The sequence below is a fragment of the Schistocerca nitens genome, chromosome 6 (genome assembly GCF_023898315.1).
Source record: "Schistocerca nitens isolate TAMUIC-IGC-003100 chromosome 6, iqSchNite1.1, whole genome shotgun sequence".
Lineage (NCBI taxonomy): Eukaryota > Metazoa > Arthropoda > Insecta > Orthoptera > Acrididae > Schistocerca > Schistocerca nitens.
The window spans coordinates 179,256,040-179,279,034 of record NC_064619.1 but is presented as its reverse complement, the minus strand read 5'-3'; the positions used below and the strand labels follow the sequence as shown (position 1 = coordinate 179,279,034).

The window sequence follows — 22,995 nt, the reverse complement described above, 5'->3', positions numbered from 1 at the left end:
GCAAATCAAACAATACTCAAAGAAGTGATATTTTGTGTGTGTGTGTGTGTGTGTGTGTGTGTGTGTGTGTGTGTGGCAGGAGGGGAGAAGCAGACTAACACAGACAAAGAGAGTAATACTCACCACAAGATGCCCGCTAATGTCAAATGCAAATTTCCAAGAATGTGCATACTGAGCACAGCATCACACGAAAGTGAATCATGGATTGGGGAAAACCAGAAAAGGAAGAGAATTGAAATGTTTTGAAATGTGACATTAAAGGAAGATGCTGTGGACTGATAAGAAACATGGAGTAAAGGTATAATGAAAGAGAATGTGTTAAGATGTCTTGTAATAAGTTCCACAGTGCTAGAGAGACCTGTAGAGGGTAAAAACTGTGTGGGATGACAGACTGCAGTACATTCAAAAAATAATTGACAATGTCGAGTGTAAGTGCAACTATGAGATAGGGATGGTAGTTATCACTGAAACAACTGGTTTTCGGCCACATCATTTTTTCTCCATGCCAGTTTAATCTGACTGTTAAAACCACTAAAAATAACCAGTTTCTGAAATAACCAATTTTCGGTTTTTATCCCTGTTACAGTACTCCTGTAACAAATGTAGTAATTGAACAAAGACTGAAAAATTTTGACTCACTCAGTTTCAGGATACACAGAACAAAAATATTACATTAAATAGGAAAATAAAAGAAAATTTAGTTTGTCCACCATTTGCTGCTTTTTCGAAAAGTAATAAGTGGTTGAATAATACAAAAAAATCACCATTATTCTGCTTCTGAATCTAATTTTTTGAAACTCTGCTCAAAAATCATTCTGTAAACAAGTGTTGTACCACTATTTGGGCATTAGGAATAGTCAATGCTAAAGTGTGAAAACTGAGGTTGAAGAACTCTATTTTTTGTCTCAATTTGTCCATTTTCAAGGGCTGCAAGCAGATAAAGGCATATTATGTAGACACAGGAAGCAGATCAGGTACTTTCTATGTTTATCATATATTGTGAATGAATTGTTGTTAAGCTTTTAATGTATTACTGTTTCCATAATTTCCTTCCTGTGTTATTGTCTCAGAGAAGTGGCAGAAAAGTCTTTAATCTTCTTATGCAAATGAACCATTGTAGTAAGAGTATAACACTGCCCAGAGAATGACACCTAAGCTTATGAAACATTAAACCATGTTTGTGACTGGAGTCAAGATTTCCTAATAACTCAACACACTGTTTTCAACTTGGCACTATCACTGTATCTAAAAGTACCTTCAGGATCTCTACAATGGACTGTTATAGACCAATTACTGTTTATCAAACATGTAAATGATCTGGCAAATAATATTAGATGCTTTTTATGGATTATGGATCATGCTGTCACAATGCCAGAAAACTGTAATGAAATGAAATAAAAGGTGCAGAGGACTGCAACTTCTTGCAGGGACTGACAAATGAGCTCCACAATAAACAAATTTAACACATGGTGCATACACATACAGAGTCCCCAGTATAGTACGATTACACTACAGATGATAAGTCATTGGAAACTTTAATAACTGTAATATATCGGGAAATTACTGTCCAGAGTAGGGATGGAAAATTCTGAGTTAAGAGCTGGTTAACTGGCCATTTAGATTATTTAAATGAACTGATTTATTGTATCAATTAATTGCATCTTAATATGTGGTTGGGAGATTAATTGTTCTGTTACATGTATATTTTTAGGCCTATAATGCACTCTCCTAAAATTAATATTTTTATGGCCTCACTTGTATCTCTCTTTTTGCAGCTTCAATATTTGCTCAGCTTTATGAAATACACGCAACAAAAAAAAGTTTTGTATCACCCTGGTTCCCAGAACTCCTGAACATAGACACTGACTGTGGTTATTGTATCGCAGACACAGTTTGTTTGACTGTTCAGAGATGTCACTAAACCCACACAAAGATGTAAATAACCATGCATGAGCAGCACCTATTAGACAGAGGTGGTCCGACAAGCCAATCAGTTCCACCAGGAAGGAGGTACACAACTCTTGTTGTCGTTCAACCACACCTAGACGGTCAATGCCGCAGTTCGGTCGCGTCTGCATTGTTACTTCGTGCCAGGAAGGGCTCTCAACAACAGAAGTGTCCAGGCGTCTCGGAGTGAACCAAAGTGATGTTGTTCGGACATGGAGGAGATACACAGAGACAGGAACCGTCGATGACATGCGTCGCTCAGGACTACTACTGCAGTGGATTACCACTACCTACAAATTATGGGTCGGAGGAACCCTGACAGCAACGCCCCCATTTTGAATAATGCTTTTTGGGCAGCCACAGGACATCGTGTTACAACTCAAACTGTGCGCAGTAGGCTGCATGATGTACAACTTCACTCCCGACGTCCATGGCGAGGTCCACCTTTGCAACCATGACACCATGCAGCGCGGTACAGATGGGCCCAACAACATGCCGAATGGACCACTCAGGATTGGCATCACGTTCTCTTCGCCAATAAGTGTTGCATATGCCTTCAACCAGACAATCGTCAGAGATGTGTTTGGAGGCAATGCGGTCAGACTGACTGCCTTAGACACAATGTCCTGCGAGTGCAGCAAGGTGGAGGTTCCCTGCTGTTTTGGGGTGATATTATGTGGGGCCAACGTATGCCACTGGTGCTCATGGAAGGCACCATAACAGCTGTACTATCGTGAATGCCATCCTCCGACCAATAATGCAACCATATAGGCAGCATATTGGCGAGGTATTCATCTTCATGGACGACAATTCGCGCCCCCATCATGCACATCTTGTGAATGACTTCCTTCAGGATAACAACATTGCTCGACTAGAGTGGCCAGCATGTTCTCCAGACATGAGCCCTATCGAACATGTCTGGGATGGATTGAAAAGGGCTGTTTATGGACAACGTGACCCACCAACCACTCTGAGGGATTATGCCGAATCGCCGTTGAGGAGTGGGACAATCTGGACCAACAGTGAGTGCCTTGATGAACTTGTGGATAGTATGCCACTATAGATACAGGTATGCATCACTGCAAGAGGATGTGTTACTGGCTACTAGAGGTACCAGTGTGTACAGCAATCTGGACCACCACCTCTGAAGGTCTCACTGTATGGTAATTCAACATGCACTGTGTGGTTTTCATGAGCAATAAAAATGGTGGAAATGATGTTTATGTTGATGTCTATTCCAATTTTCTGAACAGGTTCCAGAAGTCATGGAACAGAGTTGATGCAAAGCTTTTTTGATGTGTGTATATAATTACCATTTTTTAAATTTTTTAGCACAAATGCATACCTATTTAACACTTATTAGTAAAACTAATATATACATTGGTTTTTATCACAGATGCTGTAGTGAATATGCTTACAAGTACCAAACTTTTTCAGGAGGTGGACAAGGGAACACCAGTTCGTGTAATGTTTTTCCACTGAGTCTCGAACAACAAGCTATCTCTGTGCCCCGTGCCTTCAAGAACAGTCTTTCAGAAGGAATGGAGGACGTCACTAGTCCCATATATTTACAAGTCATACTAAGCAGAACACGATATACTGCTTTATTATCTCTCCAGAATTGCAGAGGAGATGATTTCTTATTGATTGCAAGTTGGTGAAAGTAGAGTGGAACTTCAGAGACAAAATCATGGCTAACATGGTAAGGAGATGAGGAAGGGGAATGTTTACTTATTCCTGTTGTTTGCGGACAACTCTCAGGTTCATATGCCTTAAGCCGATCAGCTGTTGTGGAAAAATTATGACATAAATAACAAGGTTTAGTGGAAGCACATAACAGAGATGTTTGTGTTGAAACGCACTTGTTATTTATTTATGAACTGACACGCGAAACACGAGACTTTGCCGCTCTACTTTGTGAGCCACTACTGTTGGTTCACTGGTACTGGCAGAAATTATAAACAGAACACTGTCAACACAAAATGTGCTGATTCTTGCCTATGTTACATGATGATAACTTGGGGGCAGTCATATTTCTTCTGTAAATAGCAAGTCAATGCTCAACAGGCTTTAAAAGGAAAAATGGAAATAACTGTAAGGATAATCAGTTATGTAAAATTAACTGATGTGAAACAAACAACAATATATAAATAATCAACTGCCAGAACAGTTACAAATAATCAACTGTAATTAATCAGTTATCCCTAGTCCATATCGCGCTTATGTTGAACATCCACATAAAACATGTCATAGAAAAGGCTGAAGATTCACTGGAAGGATCTTATAGAACTATAATTCATCCATGAAGATGGTAACTCACAAGACCCTCATTCAGCCAATTACTGAATACTGCCCTTTAGTCTGACACGTTTAACAGATAGGATTATTAGAGGAGATAAAAAAGATCCAAAGAAGGGCTGTGCATTTTAACAGATTCATTTGGTTAGCATGAGAATGCCTTGAAAATGCTCACAACATTCCAATGATATACTACATCTAGATCTTCATAAATACTCTGCAAACTGCTGTGAAGTGCATGGCAGAAGATACTTATCATGGTACCATATGGGATGTTTCAATCAAGTATGGAACTTGTGAAGAAGGAGTGCTTAAGTGCCTCTGTGCAAACTATAATTAGTGTGATTTTGTCTTCATGGTCCCTACAGGAACAGCGCATAAGATGCTGAAGAACCTGTCTATAGATTCTTCACATACTGTTGATTCTCGAAACTTTGTAAGTAGAGTTCTGTGGGTTAATTAGTGTGTTTGTTTTCAAGTATCTGCCAACCCAGGTTTCTTCAAGACTTCCATGAAGCTCTCCCATGAGACAAACAAACCTGTGACTACTCATGCTGCCCCTCTTTATAAAAATTTGATATCCCCATTAGGCCTACTTAGTTTGAGTTCCACAATTTGAGCAATATTCTAAAATGGGATGCATGAGTGATTCCAAACTAGTCACCTTTGTACACAGACTTATTTATCCTAGTACCGTGCCAATGAACCCTAGCCTGCCACTTGCCTTACCCATGACTGAGTCTGTGGGATCATTCCATTTTGTATCCCTACAAAATTTTATATGCTGTACTTGTATGATATGATTGGTTCTAATTGTAAATCACAGATATTGTAGTCATAGGGTAGTACTTTTCTCTCTTTTGGTGGAGTGAATAATTTTACATTTCTTTGCATTTACTGCAAGTTGCCAATCACTGCAACACTTTTAAATTTTCTCAAAAAAATGATTTAATATTCTACAACTTTTTTCATACGGTACATAATTAAAGATAACTGCATTCCCTGCAAAAAGTCTGAGGTTACTATTAATATATTTTCAGGAAGTTGTGTCCAGAATCTCTTATATATTTGGAAAATTTCATGATTACAGCTTTGAGCCAGTTTTGGCTGGCTGACAGTCATCATGTTCTTAAAATCATTTACAGCATCAGATAATAAAATCATGAATTTGTCACTGTTGTCACATCTTAATATAAATTACATCATCAAGATATATTGTGCTAGGCAGTGTACTCTTTCATGTTACATCCCTGTGTTAACACTGTCTGACAGTGACAGATTAACAGTGTTATGATCTGACTTCAATGATTTTATATTTGCCTCTTATGATGATGTAAATGCTTTAAAGAATTTGTTGACGATCAGTCAACTGAAACTGGTTGTTTAAATGAATATTTTATCAGCAGCTCAAGGCAGTAATCATGACATTTTTCAAAGTTGCTATTAACATTGCTTGTCATGTCATTAATACACAACATGAACTGTAGTGACCCCAGCACACTTCCCTGAGCTACACCTGGCATTCCTTTTACATCTATCAATGACTCTCCATCCAAGATAACACTCTATTTCAGGGGCAGGCAGGAATCCTGCACGTGTGCGATGCACTTGCACTTATGCAGTTAACAGGTGTTCTGCGTGCACACGGGGCAAGCTGGCCACCCACTTCTCTCGACTCCCCACCATACCGTCCCTCCGCTTCTTCCTCTGTAATATGTTTTGTTTCCTAGCTTCCTTCATTGAATGAAGGAATAAGGTAAGTAGGAGTGATTGAAAGAAATGGTTCAAATGGCTCTGAGCACTATGGGACTTAACATCTGAGGTCATCAGTCCCCTAGAACTTAGAACTACTTAAACCTAACTAACCTAAGGACATCACACACATCCATGCCCGAGGCAGGATTCGAACCTGCGACCGTAGCAGTCACGCGGTTCCGGACTGCAGTGCCTAGAACCGCACGGCCACCGCGGCCGGCTGCTTGAAAGAAATCGTGGTTTGAAAGAGTACCTATTACCTACAATACGATTTATTTAATTATCACAGGTGGAGTTTACAACACGTTTAATGTCTGGAACAAAATTTCTACATAAGACAAACGCAAACAGTTACGTAAATTTTCATTACTGATGTTTGCTCTTAACTGAGTCTTATTAATTTTCATAACAGAAAAAATCTCTCACAAACGTATGTCGAGCCAAGCATTGACATTATCTTCGCGGCTTCACGATGGAGACAAGGAAACTCTTGCTGTGGAAAGTCGTGATAAATATCTATTAAACGTCTTGCCAAAAGGAACTTGTCTCTCAGACAAGAATTATGCTGTAGAATCTACAGTGCAGATCTATTAATTCCACTTGCAAACTGGGATGAATATCATCTACAGAAACAGCAAATTGTCTCGAGAACTATTCAAAACCTTGGGATAAGTATGATATATCCCCAAATCGCTTGAGAAATTCCTCTTTTATTGCACTAAGTACGCGAACATATTGAAATTTATTATAATGTCGTTCAATATTAAACTTCCGCTGACCAGCGAGAATACTGTCACATATTATACATTCCGAATTTTCGCGTTTTTGCACAAAGAAAACATGATTCTCCCATTCCTTTTTAAAAGATAGCAAATCTCCACTTCTCCGTTTCCTTGATTCACTCTGCATTTTCCGGTTCTTGAAATACAACGTTCACTACATTGTGGTTGCTTCGCTTCAACGTCCGCAGCTTAGCCTGGTACTACACTGCCGCAACCTGACGGCTGTCGTCACTGTCTCATTTGACAATTGCACACGTGCAGCGCCGTGTGCTCATGTGCCGCGTGCAACGTTTGCCCGCCCCTGCTCTATTTACTGCCTATCAAGAGATCCTCACAACCCAATCACAAGTTTTGTTTAATACCACATACAGCTGTACTCTTATTAATAAATGCTGGTGTGGTACCAAGTGAAATGCTTTCCCAGAAGTTGAAAAATGCTGCATCCACCTGACCACCTATGTCCATGCCTTTCAGGATGTCATGTGCAAAAAGCACAAGGATGATTGGTGTTTTCAGAATGTATGCTGGTTGGCACAGAGGAAGTCATTCTCTTATTATCTTATACCTTATCATTATCTTTGAGCTTATGATGTGTTCTAAGATTCTTCAACACATGGATAACAATGAGATTGGATGGTTATTTTGTGGATCTCGTGTGTAGACATGTGAATCATCCTTTTTTCCAATTTACTTTTTTGTTCGATGTATCTAAGGCAAGTTGTGATTCAAACAGAAACTACCACGGCTACAAATTTTGTGCAAAATGTGACAAGGATCTCACTGGCCCTGGAGCCATGTTTAATTTGAGCAAGCTGTTGTCAATGCCACTATTTATGAAATAATTTTTACTGCTTCACTCACTACTTTTTATTAGTATTTATTAGAATGACATGTTTTGGCAGTATGCTACAATTATCGAGTGCATTACATTTACGTGTACATTAATCTGAAGTGTGATGAGAATTGTTTGCTGGGTGTGCCAGTAGGATTATGTACCAAAACTAACCATGTACAAGAAGACCAACATACTTCAACGTATACTTTAAGTAAATTTGTATGTTTAAGCTGTTTGACTGAATTCATTACATGCATCTTTTATGGAAATTTATTTTCCTGGCACACAGAGGAGAGTAATAAACACACCATCACTTAAGGCATTCACATTCAAATGTTTCCATTTGAAAGGCTATTAAGTGCTAAAAATTTATTTCAATTGCTAAGATATAATCTTTTTTATAGAAGCATATTTATGTCATGCCACATATTAAATATTAACAATTATTTGGTATTCCCTGGTTATTCAAGAATGTTCAGACAATATTTTTTTAGAATGAGATTTTCACTCTGCAGCGGAGTGTGCGCTGATATGAAACTTCCTGGCAGATTAAAACTGTGTGCCCGACCGAGACTCGAACTCGGGACCTTTGCCTTTCACGGGCAAGTGCTCTACCAACTGAGCTACCAAAGCACGACTCACGCCCGGTACTCACAGCTTTACTTCTGCCAGTATCTCGTCTCCTACCTTCCAAACTTTACAGAAGTTCTCCTGCGAAACTTGCAGAACTAGCACTCCTGAAAGAAAGGATACTGCGGAGATATGGCTTAGCCACAGCCTGGGGGATGTTTCCAGAATGAGATTTTCACTCTGCAGCGGAGTGTGCGCTGATATGAAACTTCCTGACAGATTAAAACCGTTTATAAATCTGAAAATGTTGTTGATTGAACATCTTACTTACATACGAATTTGTCATCATCATGTGAGCTAATACGCATTTTTAAAAGCAGCAAACCCATTCTAACTACAAAGCATCATTTTATTTTGCATGGAACTAATTAGCTTATGAGATAATTACCATTGGAAAATCCATACCATCACAATTTCTATTGCCAATTTTGCCTTTGTATTTGATAGGTTCTGTACTTTTACAGCCCCTCCTGAATAACAATATTTTAGTTGGCTGTTTCTTAAATGATTGTAATTTCTGAAGTAACAATTTGTTCATACAGCAATTTTTGTCAAATGTCATTCACAGTCATGCAGCATGAGCCCAGTCACTAGCAACTTAACAAGCATGTAACAACACTTAAGCTGCCAGCTTTTGTTTATGTTACAGCTATGTTCAATTTGTCCAAGGAAATACGTACACGTGCACTCACAAAAACTAAGTACTGTTGATGTGTAATAACTTTCAAGTGATTTTCCTAATTCAAGTTAATGAATATTTTGCCTGAATTGTGTCACAATTGGTAGGAGGCATAGATTATCATTGTCATGTGAATGAGGTACTGCTGAATATTGTTACTCTCAACCAGTGAACTAAAGTAAACCATTGCATGTACTTTCACCCAATAGTTTCTGCAACACAATACTGCCTGTGAACTGTGACATTTTGTGTAAATATGGAAAGCGTTTTCTGCCACACTTAATTACTTTGATCAGTGACTTGTTGGAGCTATCTTTGATTACTGAATAGGGATTCATTTAAGTTTCTTTGAAATTCTTATAAATACTTCTGCCACTGTAGCTTTTAGTTATTTGTGGGTACCATCCTGATAGTACGTGCCAGTAACTTCATAAAATACGTAGGAAACCTGGTCATCATCTAAACAGTATACCTTTGGTAAAAAAGTACAAACTAAATTATAGTGTAGAGTACCTTTTTTTAGCAAATACCATCAAATACAGAGTAAGATCTTCAGCTTCAAGTCAACAGACAGATGTGCTACTAAGAGGCAATGGAGGCTACAAAAATCAGGTTGGTGCTTTACAACAGCATCGGCAGAGGATAACACAGTGGTTGGTCGGTGTTGATTGGCCCATTTGTACCAGAAAGTGGAGCGAGTTGTTATATTAGTGAAAATAATTAATTAAAAAATCTTCAGTATGTAACCTCATTGGCACATCCAGCAAATAATCCTCACCACACTTCAGATTAATGTACGTGTAACTGTAATACACCTGATGATGATAGCAGGCTGCTGAAACATGTCATGCTAATAAATGTTAGTAAAAATTAAATGCCATATTATATGGATAAATTTAAGACTAATATCTATATCGTCAACCTTTGCAGTGATGAGAAGAGGATAGCAGCATTCTGTATCTTCCTTAATAAAGGAACATTTGAAAACGGAGTTCAGCATTTTGTCTTTTGCTCTGTTAACCTTAATTTCAGTTCCTATACTGTCCATGAACAGCTGGATGCTGTGTTTGATGCAACTGACACCTTTCACAAATGATTAGACCTTCTTTGTGTTTTGTGAGGGATCTTTTGATAAGATTCTGCTATGCCAGTCACTGAACATGCTCTGCCTTCTTGCTAACCAAAATATGTATCATTCAGCATCTCTCTATGGCCCTAGGCTTTGTTTTACACCTAATATGCAGTAGTCACTGTTTTCTTACAGTGACAGAACCAGGGAGGGTTCCTCCCATCCTTACAGGTTTCCATACAGTACATGCTGAAGCAATCTTTTAAGCTTGAGCCACAGTCCTGCTAAATGCTCCTTCCCAGAGGTAAATATTTTGAATTCCTCTTCTAGGTAACAAATATCTGCCTCTTTATATAGTTTATGATATGAATATAATAGAGGGAAACATTCCACACGGGAAAAATATATCTAAAAACAAAGATGATGTGACTTACCATACGAAAGCGCTGGCAGGTCGATAGACACACAAACAAACACAAACACACACACAAAATTCAAGATTTCGCAACCAACAGTTGCTTCATCAGGAAAGAGGGAAGGAGAGGGAAAGACGAAAGGATGTGGGTTTTAAGGGAGAGGGTAAGGAGTCATTCCAATCCCGGGAGCGGAAAGACCTACCTTAGGGGGAAAAAAGGACAGGTATACACTCGCGCGCGGGCGCGCACGCGCACGCGCACGCGCACAGTTGCTTCATCAGGAAAGAGGGAAGGAGAGGGAAAGACGAAAGGATGTGGGTTTTAAGGGAGAGGGTAAGGAGTCATTCCAATCCCGGGAGCGGAAAGACCTACCTTAGGGGGAAAAAAGGACAGGTATACACTCGCGCGCGGGCGCGCACGCGCACGCGCACGCGCACAGTTGCTTCATCAGGAAAGAGGGAAGGAGAGGGAAAGACGAAAGGATGTGGGTTTTAAGGGAGAGGGTAAGGAGTCATTCCAATCCCGGGAGCGCACACATCCATTCGCACATACACAGACACAAGCAGACATTTGTAAAGCCAACGAGTTTGAGCAGAGATGTCAGTCGAGGCGGAAGTACAGAGGCAAAGATGTTGAAAGACAGGTGAGGTATGAGCGGCGGCAACTTGAAATTAGCGCAGGTTGAGGCCTGGCGGATAATGAGAAGAAAGGATATACTGAAGGGCAAGTTCCCATCTCCGGAGTTCTGACAGGTTGGTGTTAGTGGGAAGTATCCAGATAACCCGGACGGTGTAACACTGTGCCAAGATGTGCTGTCTGTGCACCAAGGCATGTTTAGCCACAGGGTGATCCTCATTACCAACAAACACCGTCTGCCTGTGTCCATTCATGCGAATGGACAGTTTGTTGCTGGTCATTCCCACATAGAAAGCTTCACAGTGTAGGCAGGTCAGTTGGTAAATCACGTGGGTGCTTTCACACGCGGCTCTGTCTTTGATCGTGTACACCTTCCGGGTTACAGGACTGGAGTAGGTGGTCGTGGGAGGGTGCATTGGACAGGTTTTACACTGCGGGTGGTTACAAGGGTAGGAGCCAGAGGGTAGGGAAGGTGGTTTGGGGATTTCATAGGGATGAACTAAGAGGTTACGAAGGTTAGGTGGACGGCGGAAAGACACTCTTGGTGGAGTGGGGAGGATTTCATAAAGGATGGATCTCATTTCAGGGCAGGATTTGAGGAAGTCGTATCCCTGCTGGAGAGCCACATTCACAGTCTGATCCAGTCCCGGAAAGTATCCTGTCACAAGTGGGGCACTTTTGTGGTTCTTCTGTGTGAGGTTCTGGGTTTGAGAGGATGAGGAAGTGGCTCTGGTTATTTGCTTCTGTACCAGGTTGGGAGGGTAGTTGCGGGATGCGAAAGCTGTTTTCAGGTTGTTGGTGTAATGGTTCAGTGATTTCTGACTGGAGCAGATTCGTTTGCCACGAAGACCTAGGCTGTAGGGAAGGGACCGTTTGATGTGGAATGGGTGGCAGCTGGCATAATGGAGGCACTGTTGCTTGTTGGTGGGTTTGATGTGGATGGACGTTTAAGCTGGCCATTGGACAGATGGAGGTCAACGTCAAGGAAAGTGGCATGGGATTTGGAGTAGGACCAGGTGAATCTGATGGAACCAAAGGAGTTGAGGTTGGAGAGGAAATTCTGGAGTTCTTCTTCACTGTGAGTCCAGATCATGAAGATGTCATCAATGAATCTGTATCAAACTTTGGGTTGGCATGCCTGGGTAACCAAGAAGGCTTCTTCTAAGCGACCCATGAATAGGTTGGCGTACCAGGGGCCATCCTGGTACCCATGGCTGTTCCCTTTAATTGTTGGTATGTCTGCCCTTCAAAAGTGAAGAAGTTGTGGGTCAGGATGAAGCTGGCTAAGGTAATGAGGAAAGAGGTTTTAGGTAGGGTGGCAGGTGATCGGCGTGAAAGGAAGTGCTCCATCGCATCGAGGCCCTGGACGTGCAGAATATTTGAGTATAAGGAAGTGGCAACAATGGTTACAAGGATGGTTTCTGGGGGTAACAGATTGGGTAAGGATTCCAGGCGTTCGAGAAAGTGGTTGGTGTCTTTGATGAAGGATGGGAGACTGCATGTAATGGGTTGAAGGTGTTGATCTACGTAGGCAGAGATACGTTCTGTGGGGGCTTGGTAACCATCCTCGAAATCACCCTCTCCAAACCTTCCAGGAATTTCTGACTTCCAGAATTGCTTCTCAATCCTTCTTAAAAAACCTTAATCCTACTCCCAGCATCACCACTGCTGAAGCCCAAGCTATCCATGATCTGAAGGCTGACCGATCCATCGTCATTCTTCCGGCAGACAAGGGTGCCACGACCGTGGTACTTGATCGTCGGGAGTATGTGGCTGAGGGACTGCATCAGCCTTCAGACAACACCACATACAAAGTTTGCCAAGGTAATCCAATTCCTGATGTCCAGGCGGAGCTTCAAGGAATCCTGAGAACCTTAGGCCTCCTACAAAACCTTTCACCTGACTCCATCAACCTCCTGATCCCATCGACACCCCACACCCCTACCTTCTACCTTTTCCTAAAATTCACAAGCCCAATCATCCTGGCCGCCCCATTGTAGCTGGTTACCAAGCCCCCACAGAACATATCTCTGCCTACGTAGATCAACACCTTCAACCCATTACATGCAGTCTCCCATCCTTCATCAAAGACACCAACCACTTTCTCGAACGCCTGGAATCCTTACCCAATCTGTTACCCCCGGAAACCATCCTTGTAACCATTGATGCCACTTCCTTATACACAAATATTCCGCACGTCCAGGGCCTCACTGCGATGGAGCACTTCCTTTCACGCCGATCACCTGCCACCCTACCTAAAACCTCTTTCCTCATTACCTTAGCCAGCTTCATCCTGACCCACAACTTCTTCACTTTTGAAGGGCAGACATACCAACAATTAAAGGGAACAGCCATGGGTACCAGGATGGCCCCCTGGTACGCCAACCTATTCATGGGTCGCTTAGAAGAAGCCTTCTTGGTTACCCAGGCATGCCAACCCAAAGTTTGGTACAGATTCATTGATGACACCTTCATGATCTGGACTCACAGTGAAGAACAACTCCAGAATTTCCTCTCCAACCTCAACTCCTTTGGTTCCATCAGATTCACCTGGTCCTACTCCAAATCCCATGCCACTTTCCTTGACGTTGACCTCCATCTGTCCAATGGCCAGCTTAAACGTCCATCCACATCAAACCCACCAACAAGCAACAGTGCCTCCATTATGCCAGCTGCCACCCATTCCACATCAAACGGTCCCTTCCCTACAGCCTAGGTCTTCATGGCAAACGAATCTGCTCCAGTCCAGAATCCCTGAACCATTACACCAACAACCTGAAAACAGCTTTCGCATCCCGCAACTACCCTCCTGACCTGGTACAGAAGCAAATAACCAGAGCCACTTCCCTCATCCCCTCAAACCCAGAACCTCACACAGAAGAACCACAAAAGTGCCCCACTTGTGACAGGATACTTTCCGGGACTGGATCAGACTGTGAATGTGGCTCTCCAGCAGGGATACGACTTCCTCAAATCCTGCCCTGAAATGAGATCCATCCTTCATGTAATCCTCCCCACTCCACCAAGAGTGTCTTTCCGCCGTCCACCTAACCTTCGTAACCTCTTAGTTCATCCCTATGAAATACCCAAACCACCTTCCCTACCCTCTGGCTCCTACCCTTGTAACCGCCCCCGGTGTAAAACCTGTCCAATGCACCCTCCCACGACCACCTACTCCAGTCCTATAACCCGGAAGGTGTACACGATCAAAGGCAGAGCCACGTGTGAAAGCACCCACGTGATTTACCAACTGACCTGCCTACACTGTGAAGCTTTCTATGTGGGAATGACCAGCAACAAACTGTCCATTCGCATGAATGGACACAGGCAGACGGTGTTTGTTGGTAATGAGGATCACCCTGTGGCTAAACATGCCTTTGTTTACGGCCAGCACATCTTGGCACAGTGTTACGCCGTCCGGGTTATCTGGATACTTCCCACTAACACCAACCTGTAAGAACTCCAGAGATGGGAACTTGCCCTTCAGTATATCCTCTCTTCTCGCTATCCGCCAGGCCTCAATCTGCACTAATTTCAAGTTGCCGCCGCTCATACCTCACCTGTCTTTCAACAGCATCTTTGCTTCTGTACTTCCACCTTGACTGACATCTCTGCCCAAACTCTTTGCCTTTACAAATGTCTGCTTGTGTGTGTGTGTGTGTGTGTGTGTGTGTGTGTGTGTGTGTGTGTGTGTGCCTGTCCTTTTTCCCCCCTAAGGTAGGTCTTTCCGCTCCCGGGATTGGAATGACTCCTTACCCTCTCCCTTAAAACCCACATCCTTTCGTCTTTCCCTCTCCTTCCCTCTTTCCTGATGAAGCAACCGTTGGTTGCGAAAGCTTGAATTGTGTGTGTATGTTTGTGTGTCTATCGACCTGCCAGCGCTTTCGTATGGTAAGTCACATCATCTTTATATAGTTTACTGAACATGTAAATCATCAAAACTATTTTAGCTACACTCTGTACTGTTGTAATTACAGGTGCAAAACTGCTTCATTGGCACTATACCAATTTCAATACGGACGTCATCTAACAGGTCAGATCTATTTGTTGCCATTAGGTCTAACATATTTTCATCATCAGTGGGCCCCCAAACTCGGTATTCTAGGTTGTTTTCAGAAAATACATCCAACAATGTTTTGCAGGATTTCTTGCCATGCTCATCCCTTGCTCTAATTATTCCAGTTCACTGTTGGATGATTAAAGTCCCCTCCAATTATGACAGTATGTCAGGGGGACATTCGTACTAGTGAAATGAAGTTATCTCTAAGTTTTTGGTTACATCTGGTAGTGAGTCGGATAGTCAACAGAAAGATCCCATCACAAATTTATGTCCCCCCCCTTGATACTGTGTCTTGTCCAAACAATCTCCCATGTAGCTTCCATTTCTATATTGATGGATTTGAGTTTCTTGTCTACTGTAACAACTTCATTTCCCATTAGCCTATCCTTTTGATGAACACTAAGATTCACACCAAAATCTCACTGTTAGATTTTGTGGTGTGTATTAAGTGAGCTCCACAATTTTGTAGGAATGCTTCAAAGTCTGAAACTTCATTGCATATACTTTGACAGTTGAGCACTACAATTTTAATACTTTTTTATCTCGTAACACCCATCACTATCCAATATGGATGGAGAGTCACTTACACCTTACATGCGCTCCACAAATTGTCAGCCACCTGTGTCTCTGATGTGTAGTTCATCTCTGGCACACTTAGGAGGGCCTATAATTCTCACAGGAAGTCACAGCCTAAACTGTCACAGAACCTTCGTAGTCTCTGGTTCAAGCCTTCTAATCATCTCAGAATTAGGCCCTGATCAGTTCTGTGGACAATGCTGCAGCTTATGAGCTTCACTGAAACTCCCTGAGTAAGGCTGGTCTTCTCAACCTTCTGCACCAGTTGCTGGCATGATCTATGTATGACCTAGACTCCAGGTGACAGGAATCTTGTCCAGCCTCAAGGAATGAACAATGACTACCACTAAAGTAGTATACTATGTCCTCCACCAAAAGGAAATTTATAATCTGCTTCAGCTAATGTTGTTGTGTGTACAAGTACACTGGACATATAAGGAATATGCAAGAAGTCCATCCTCTTGCAAGCAGTGCTGTGCGTATTCATAGGGTTAACTTGCCAAATGCTCCGAGTTTTTAATTATCTTATTTTCTGAACTACTGAGAATAGAGTGCATATTTACACAGTGTTTGCCATTCTGAAAATTATCTGCATGTCCTAATGTACATCTACCTCCTCTTTATACAGCCCACTAGATAATACAAAAGTTTTTCATGTAAGCTCCTATATTCTGCTACATATCTGATCAGACACTAAGAACTCGATTCTCATAATCTAAATACATAGAACAGAACAAAAGCATGTAATTTTAATTTTTTAAATGTCTACCTAACCCCAATAAATGTTCAACCAAAGTTTTTTAGTAATATTAAATAGTGGACTTAAATGGCCTTTTGCAACGGCCATTTCCATAATTTTTAACCAACAAAGTTATGTACACTCCTGGAAATTGAAATAAGAACACCGTGAATTCATTGTCCCAGGAAGGGGAAACTTTATTGACACATTCCTGGGGTCAGATACATCACATGATCACACTGACAGAACCACAGGCACATAGACACAGGCAACAGAGCATGCACAATGTCGGCACTAGTACAGTGTATATCCACCTTTCGCAGCAATGCAGGCTGCTATTCTCCCATGGAGACGATCGTAGAGATGCTGGATGTAGTCCTGTGGAACGGCTTGCCATGCCATTTCCACCTGGCGCCTCAGTTGGACCAGCGTTCGTGCTGGACGTGCAGACCGCGTGAGACGACGCTTCATCCAGTCCCAAACATGCTCAATGGGGGACAGATCCGGAGATCTTGCTGGCCAGGGTAGTTGACTTACACCTTCTAGAGCACGTTGGGTGGCACGGGATACATGCGGACGTGCATTGTCCTGTTGGACCAGCAAGTTCCCTTGCCGGTCTAGGAATGGTAGAACGATGGGTTCGATGACGGTTTGGATGTACCGTGCACTATTCATTGTCCCCTCGACGATCACCAGTGGTGTACGGCCAGTGTAGGAGATCGCTCCCCACACCATAATGCCGGGTGTTGGCCCTGTGTGCCTCGGTCGTATGCAGTCCTGATTGTGGCGCTCACCTGCACGGCGCCAAACACGCATACGACCATCATTGGCACCAAGGCAGAAGCGACTCTCATCGCTGAAGACGACACGTCTCCATTCGTCCCTCCATTCACGCCTGTCGCGACACCACTGGAGGCAGGCTGCACGATGTTGGGGCGTGAGCGGAAGACGGCCTAACGGTGTGCGGGACCGTAGCCCAGCTTCATGGAGACGGTTGCGAATGGTCCTCACCGATACCCCAGGAGCAACAGTGTCCCTAATTTGCTGGGAAGTGGCGGTGCGGTCCCTACGGCACTGCGTAGGATCCTACGGTCTTGGCGTGCATCCGTGCGTCGCTGCGGTCCGGTCCCAGGTCGACGGGCACGTGCACCTTCCGCCGACCACTGGCGACAACATCGATGTACTGTGGAGACCTCACGCCCCACGTGTTGAGCAATTCGGCGGTATGTCCACCCGGCCTCCCGCATGCCCACTATACGCCCTCGCTCAAAGTCCGTCAACTGCACATACGGTTCACGTCCACGCTGTCGCGGCATGCTACCAGTGTTAAAGACTGCAATGGAGCTCCGTATGCCACGGCAAACTGGCTGACACTGACGGCGGCGGTGCACAAATGCTGCGCAGCTAGCGCCATTCGACGGCCAACACCGCGGTTCCTGGTGTGTCCGCTGTGCCGTGCGTGTGATCATTGCTTGTACAGCCCTCTCGCAGTGTCCGGAGCAAGTATGGTGGGTCTGACACACCGGTGTCAATGTGTTCTTTTTTCCATTTCCAGGAGTGTATTTTTAATGCAACAAAATCTAAAACTCAGTACAAAGTTAAGTATCTTAGCAAGTAACATAACAACAGACAAAATTATGCCACAATTTACTATAAAATACTGAAATTTAACCTCGAAGCTGTTGTGCATTTCACACTGCTTTACCAATATCAAACATAATTTCACTGGCATTTACAGAGCACTGTTTTAACTTTAATGAAAGAGACTACTTACAAAAACTAACATGATGAAGAAGGCTGCAAGATACGATGTCCTAGCCATCCACATGCTAACAAATCGATAATGTTCACCAGTGATGACATTCCTGAACAGAAGGAAAAAAGATTCACACAAATATATATTTATCAATATACAGGGTGCCCATAATTAAAGTTCCACTTTCAAAATGCTGTAGAAAGAGAACCACTGCTCAGAATGATGACAAATTTGAAAAAATAAACAAATAAATAAAAACATAAATTTGACCAACAGATGGCCCTGTAAGCATCAGGGTATGCATACCAACAACAGATGTGTGGCACATTGTACCTCAGTTTCTGTCAGAGATGCCTAATATGTCTCCATGAAGGATTGCATCCTGCTGGTAAAGCTCTTTTACAAGAACAGTGACTATGCACCAGTAGCCCTGCAGAAGCTCCAGACACTCAAGGACATGAAAAAACGCGTTGGTCTGATATCTGCTAAGGGTCTGCAGAAAATGATAACAAAATTCGAAAAAACAGGTTCTTTTGAAATGCAATGAAGCAGACGGAAGAAAGCAGTTAATGCGGCACCTGTCGAAGATAAAATTTTACGAAATAACCTGTATTGCTATCCACAGAAAATCACCCATTTTCAGGAGTTGCTTCATGCTGGACTGCCAGCAAGACAAACATTTGCTCAGAATTTCTTGCTCACATGAAAGGGACAATGAATGGCCATGAAACATTCTGTGGACAGACAAAGCCCATTTACATCTCCACAGATAGGTCAATATGCAGAATTGTAGAATACGGACAATGGAAAAGATGCATGCACATCAACCAATATCACTTCATTCTGCAAAGGTGACTATGTGGTAAGGGTTGACAGCATCAGTTATCATTGGGCTGTATTTCTGCAAGTAGATGAGTCCTGCAGGTCCTGTTACATGTATCATCACTAGTAAACACTATGAGAGTCTTCTGTATATCAATGCTGTTCTAAACCTTCAACAATGTGTATGTGTGGGTAGGAAATTTTTATGCCAGATGGCATTCATCCACAGATTGCACAGCCAGTGAAGGGGCTCTTGCAGAGGCATTACATATACGCTAGATTTATCAGCAGTATTTCTCTACAGCCTGGCCATCAAGATCACTTGATCTTAATCCGTGTGAATTCTGGTTGTGGGTTATCTGAAAGATGTGTTGCGTACCCCAATTAAGAATATAGCTGAATTAAGCAACACATTCTGAATGTGACCTCTAATAAACTCCGATCTGTTGTGGAACATGTCATTTCTAGATTTCCACTAGTGGCAGAAAATGGTACACAACATACTGAGTATGTCTTGTGCCAGTCCCATGACAATTATAAACAATGTCATTTTGCTTTTTATGCAGTTTTTGACCCCAAGGTAATTAGTTTTTTGACACGGAACAATTAAAAACGGACTTTTCCCATCCTGTGTAGTATGACCTCGCCGTGGTGGATGGGCTTACCTGACTAACAGTGCCAAAACTGTTGACTGCCGAACTTAAGCAGTCGTGCACAATGAACAGTACGGCTGGTGTAATGTGCAGCTCAAACCATAGCTTTTGCATTGCGATTCATCTGTCATTTGTAGCCAACTCCACTTGTATTTAGACACTTTATTAGCAAAATTTTTGTTAAACTTTTTTTGTTCCATGGCATTTCATCCTGTGTCAATAATATGCTATTCAAATTTGACATCATTCTGAGCAGTGGTTCTCTTTTTACAGTGTTTTCAAACTGGAACTTTAATTATGGGCACCCTACATAATTATTAACACACATACAAGTTATCAAATCTAAACATGTAAATAAAGATGAATGAAACCTTTAGAATGAAACAAAATGATAAAATGTGACATAACAGGGTGATTTGATCTCAAATCATACAGGTCATGTCAACTCGTGATCATTAATTTCTTTGGAAAAAATATATATTGGACCTCTATATCATAGGTGTTAAGAAATAAAGTATTTTCATTTTGTCTTAATTTTTGTAAACGGTACGGCCCTTTGAAAAATTTATATTTTGTAAATAACTCTTAAAACAGTAGAGAACAAAAAATATAACTAATAAACCAAAAGTACAGGAGATCTGGCAGATGTTTTGCATTAAAGCTCCCTCTTAGGGTCTTGAAATTTAGTTTGACACCAGCACATTTATGGGCTTCTTTTAACGTACAAATTTAAGACAAACATTCGAAGTTTAAGTTAATTTTTCCACTAAATTTTTATTTTATTTTATTTTATTTTATTTATTTATTTATTTATTTATTTTTAATCTGGAAAGTCACAGAGCGCTAACTGGTATCATATACCAGATACTACTGATGTAATTATAAACAGTACGTTCTCTGTTCCAGTTATCCGTATTATGTAAATATTTATTAGTAAAAATCTTTAAAAAAATGCATTTTTATGAGTTTTCACAAATTATTTACTCAAAAACCCCCATCCGAAAACTTTTGAGTAATACACAAAATATTGTTTCGTTAATGTGCTAGTGGTCAGTGCAAACACAGTGGGCAATATTTTTGTGTGTAAAGTGTTAAAAAATTTTTTAACATTCTGCATATTTCTCATCACTGAATTTCTAGTGTAAAATATGCATCTTGGCATCAGTGTTTCCAGCACTCTTCTGTTTATAACATGTGATAACTTGCACATAAACCATTCTGCACTGATTTTTGTGTTTTTGGTTTGAACCGTTTGTTAGATACAATGTCAGTGAGGGAATACAGTAGTGAAAGCGTGAGGTTTGTGGACTATGAAAAAAAGACACAAAAAGGTGGTGTTTAAGAAAAGTGAAAAACACTTCACAGTTGTCAGAAATCTGTTACAGTTATTGCAGAAATTTCTTGGTCTTCAGGTAATGGTATTAGCACCACATACATTGTGCAGGAATTGCTAAACTCACTACCAGAAGAAATTTAGTGACAACCCACCTGAATGATCACCATTACCCACATGTGAAACTCAAGAATACAGTGCAGATATTTATATACCTGGGTGTGATGCTGCTGATGTACTGAATGTTAGCATTTCTGCTGTAGCCCCTACTATACTCCCCTTAAACGTCCAGGAAAGGTAAGAAGCACAAGAAGAAAACAGTATGTAAAAATAAATGTGGAAGAAATTTAAACAAGTTTTATACAAGCAACATCTTCAAACCTCATGAAGTGTACAATGTACATGTGCTTTGTGCAGAACCTGAAGATAGTGGTATGTGCACAAAATGAGATGTGTGGCTCAAAACTTAAATAGTGCTATCTCAGCAGCCACCTATACTGAGAAGGTACAGCTACCTGAGACTGATACCTGCTACTCTAAGCAACAGATACAGAAATACATACCCACTTCCTCACATTATTTGATTTCAAAAGCTCATAAAATAAAGAATGAAAATGGAATTTGGGCATGCCCAGATTCTTACTGTAGGCATCCCTGCAAGATGATACGCTTACTGCTGCTCTGGAATACTACCCAAGTGATGACAAAGATTGCAGTAGGCAAAGTTGTAACCAGGCTGATGTTTTCTCTGTTAGTGAAAATGGCGAAAAAGTTAAAAAGGTAAAAAGATATATGACAAGATCAATAAGAGAAGCATATCTCCTAATGAAAAAGGAGAACCTGAATTTAAAAATTGGTCTGACAAAATTCTACTCCTTAGGACCAAAATAGATAAAATTCCAGCCATTGAATGAAGTATGCACATGTACTTACTGTATTAATTTGAAACTTGCTTGTTTCACCATAAGCAGTGTCACAGGAGAAGTACACAAAAATGGACCTGATGCTTTTGTGTATATGTCAAGAGCTGCAAGATAAATGTTGGTTGCAGGAGTATGCAATGTGTCCTGGTGCTAAAGTGATGACTGTTGAAGCATTACACCTTCAAGACACTGACAAAGGCATAACCTATGCATTGTGGGAGGGAGGAGAGTTGGTGAAGAAGACTGTAGAGCCAGAGAAGTTTGTTACAGACATTAGGCATTGGGTCATGAAAGGAATAGCTCACCACATATCCGGAGGATTCAGAGACAGGCCATAGCAGAAGTAAAATCAGCCACATCCCAGAATACTGACACATCAGTTCTTCATTTTGACTGACAACTGATCTGTTACTTTGCAGAATGAAATTCAGTTACCAAAGGCACACATCACAGGCATCAATATTCACATACGTTGCTCACTTCTTTGGAACATCATACTGTTTTTTTACTGTCAGTGATGATCTCATTCATGAAAGTGCACATGCATACTACACTGTCAGCATGATTATTGATGACACAGCATCTGGAGGGCAAGCGTTTCCTATACATGTGTATGTGAAAGATGGTGCAGCATCTCATTTTAAAAACCACTTTCAGCTTTATGAGCTTGCTCAACACTGTAGTACAGGAATCAAGACAAAAAATGGATATTTTCAGAAACAGATCACAGGAAAAGTGCATGTGTAGGAAGGAGGTCTCTGTAAACATTTTGCAACAAGATTTAATTGCCATTATAAAGCTGTTGGTACTATAAGAGACGTTATCGGATTTGTACACATCATATCAACATTAGTAACACACATGAAACTCTTAATCCTTAATGAAAGTACATCAAGGGAATTCCATTTAAAAAAGAGAGAAGAGTGGTCTGCTATGAAGCCTGTGGTAGGAATTCAAGTCACTACTGGGTTGCATCCCGGAGGGGCACATACATTGCAAGAATGGTTCTCCACAAAATGCAGCCTGTTACTGTGTGTGAAATGCAGAGACCACAGCATACATTAGTAGACTTTGTAGTGAGTCCAT

General features: G+C 41.5%; 1 protein-coding gene across 4 annotated transcripts in view; it reads right to left on the bottom strand.

The window, feature by feature from the left end:
• Positions 1 to 22,995, bottom strand: part of LOC126263212 (membralin) — a 540,938-nt gene that overhangs the window by 348,076 nt on the left and 169,867 nt on the right. For all 4 annotated transcript variants that reach the window (XM_049960282.1, XM_049960283.1, XM_049960280.1 and 1 more), the window contains one exon: positions 18,197 to 18,287. In XM_049960282.1, the coding sequence (XP_049816239.1) occupies positions 18,197 to 18,287 (91 nt within the window). The remainder of the gene's footprint in view (positions 1 to 18,196; positions 18,288 to 22,995) is intronic.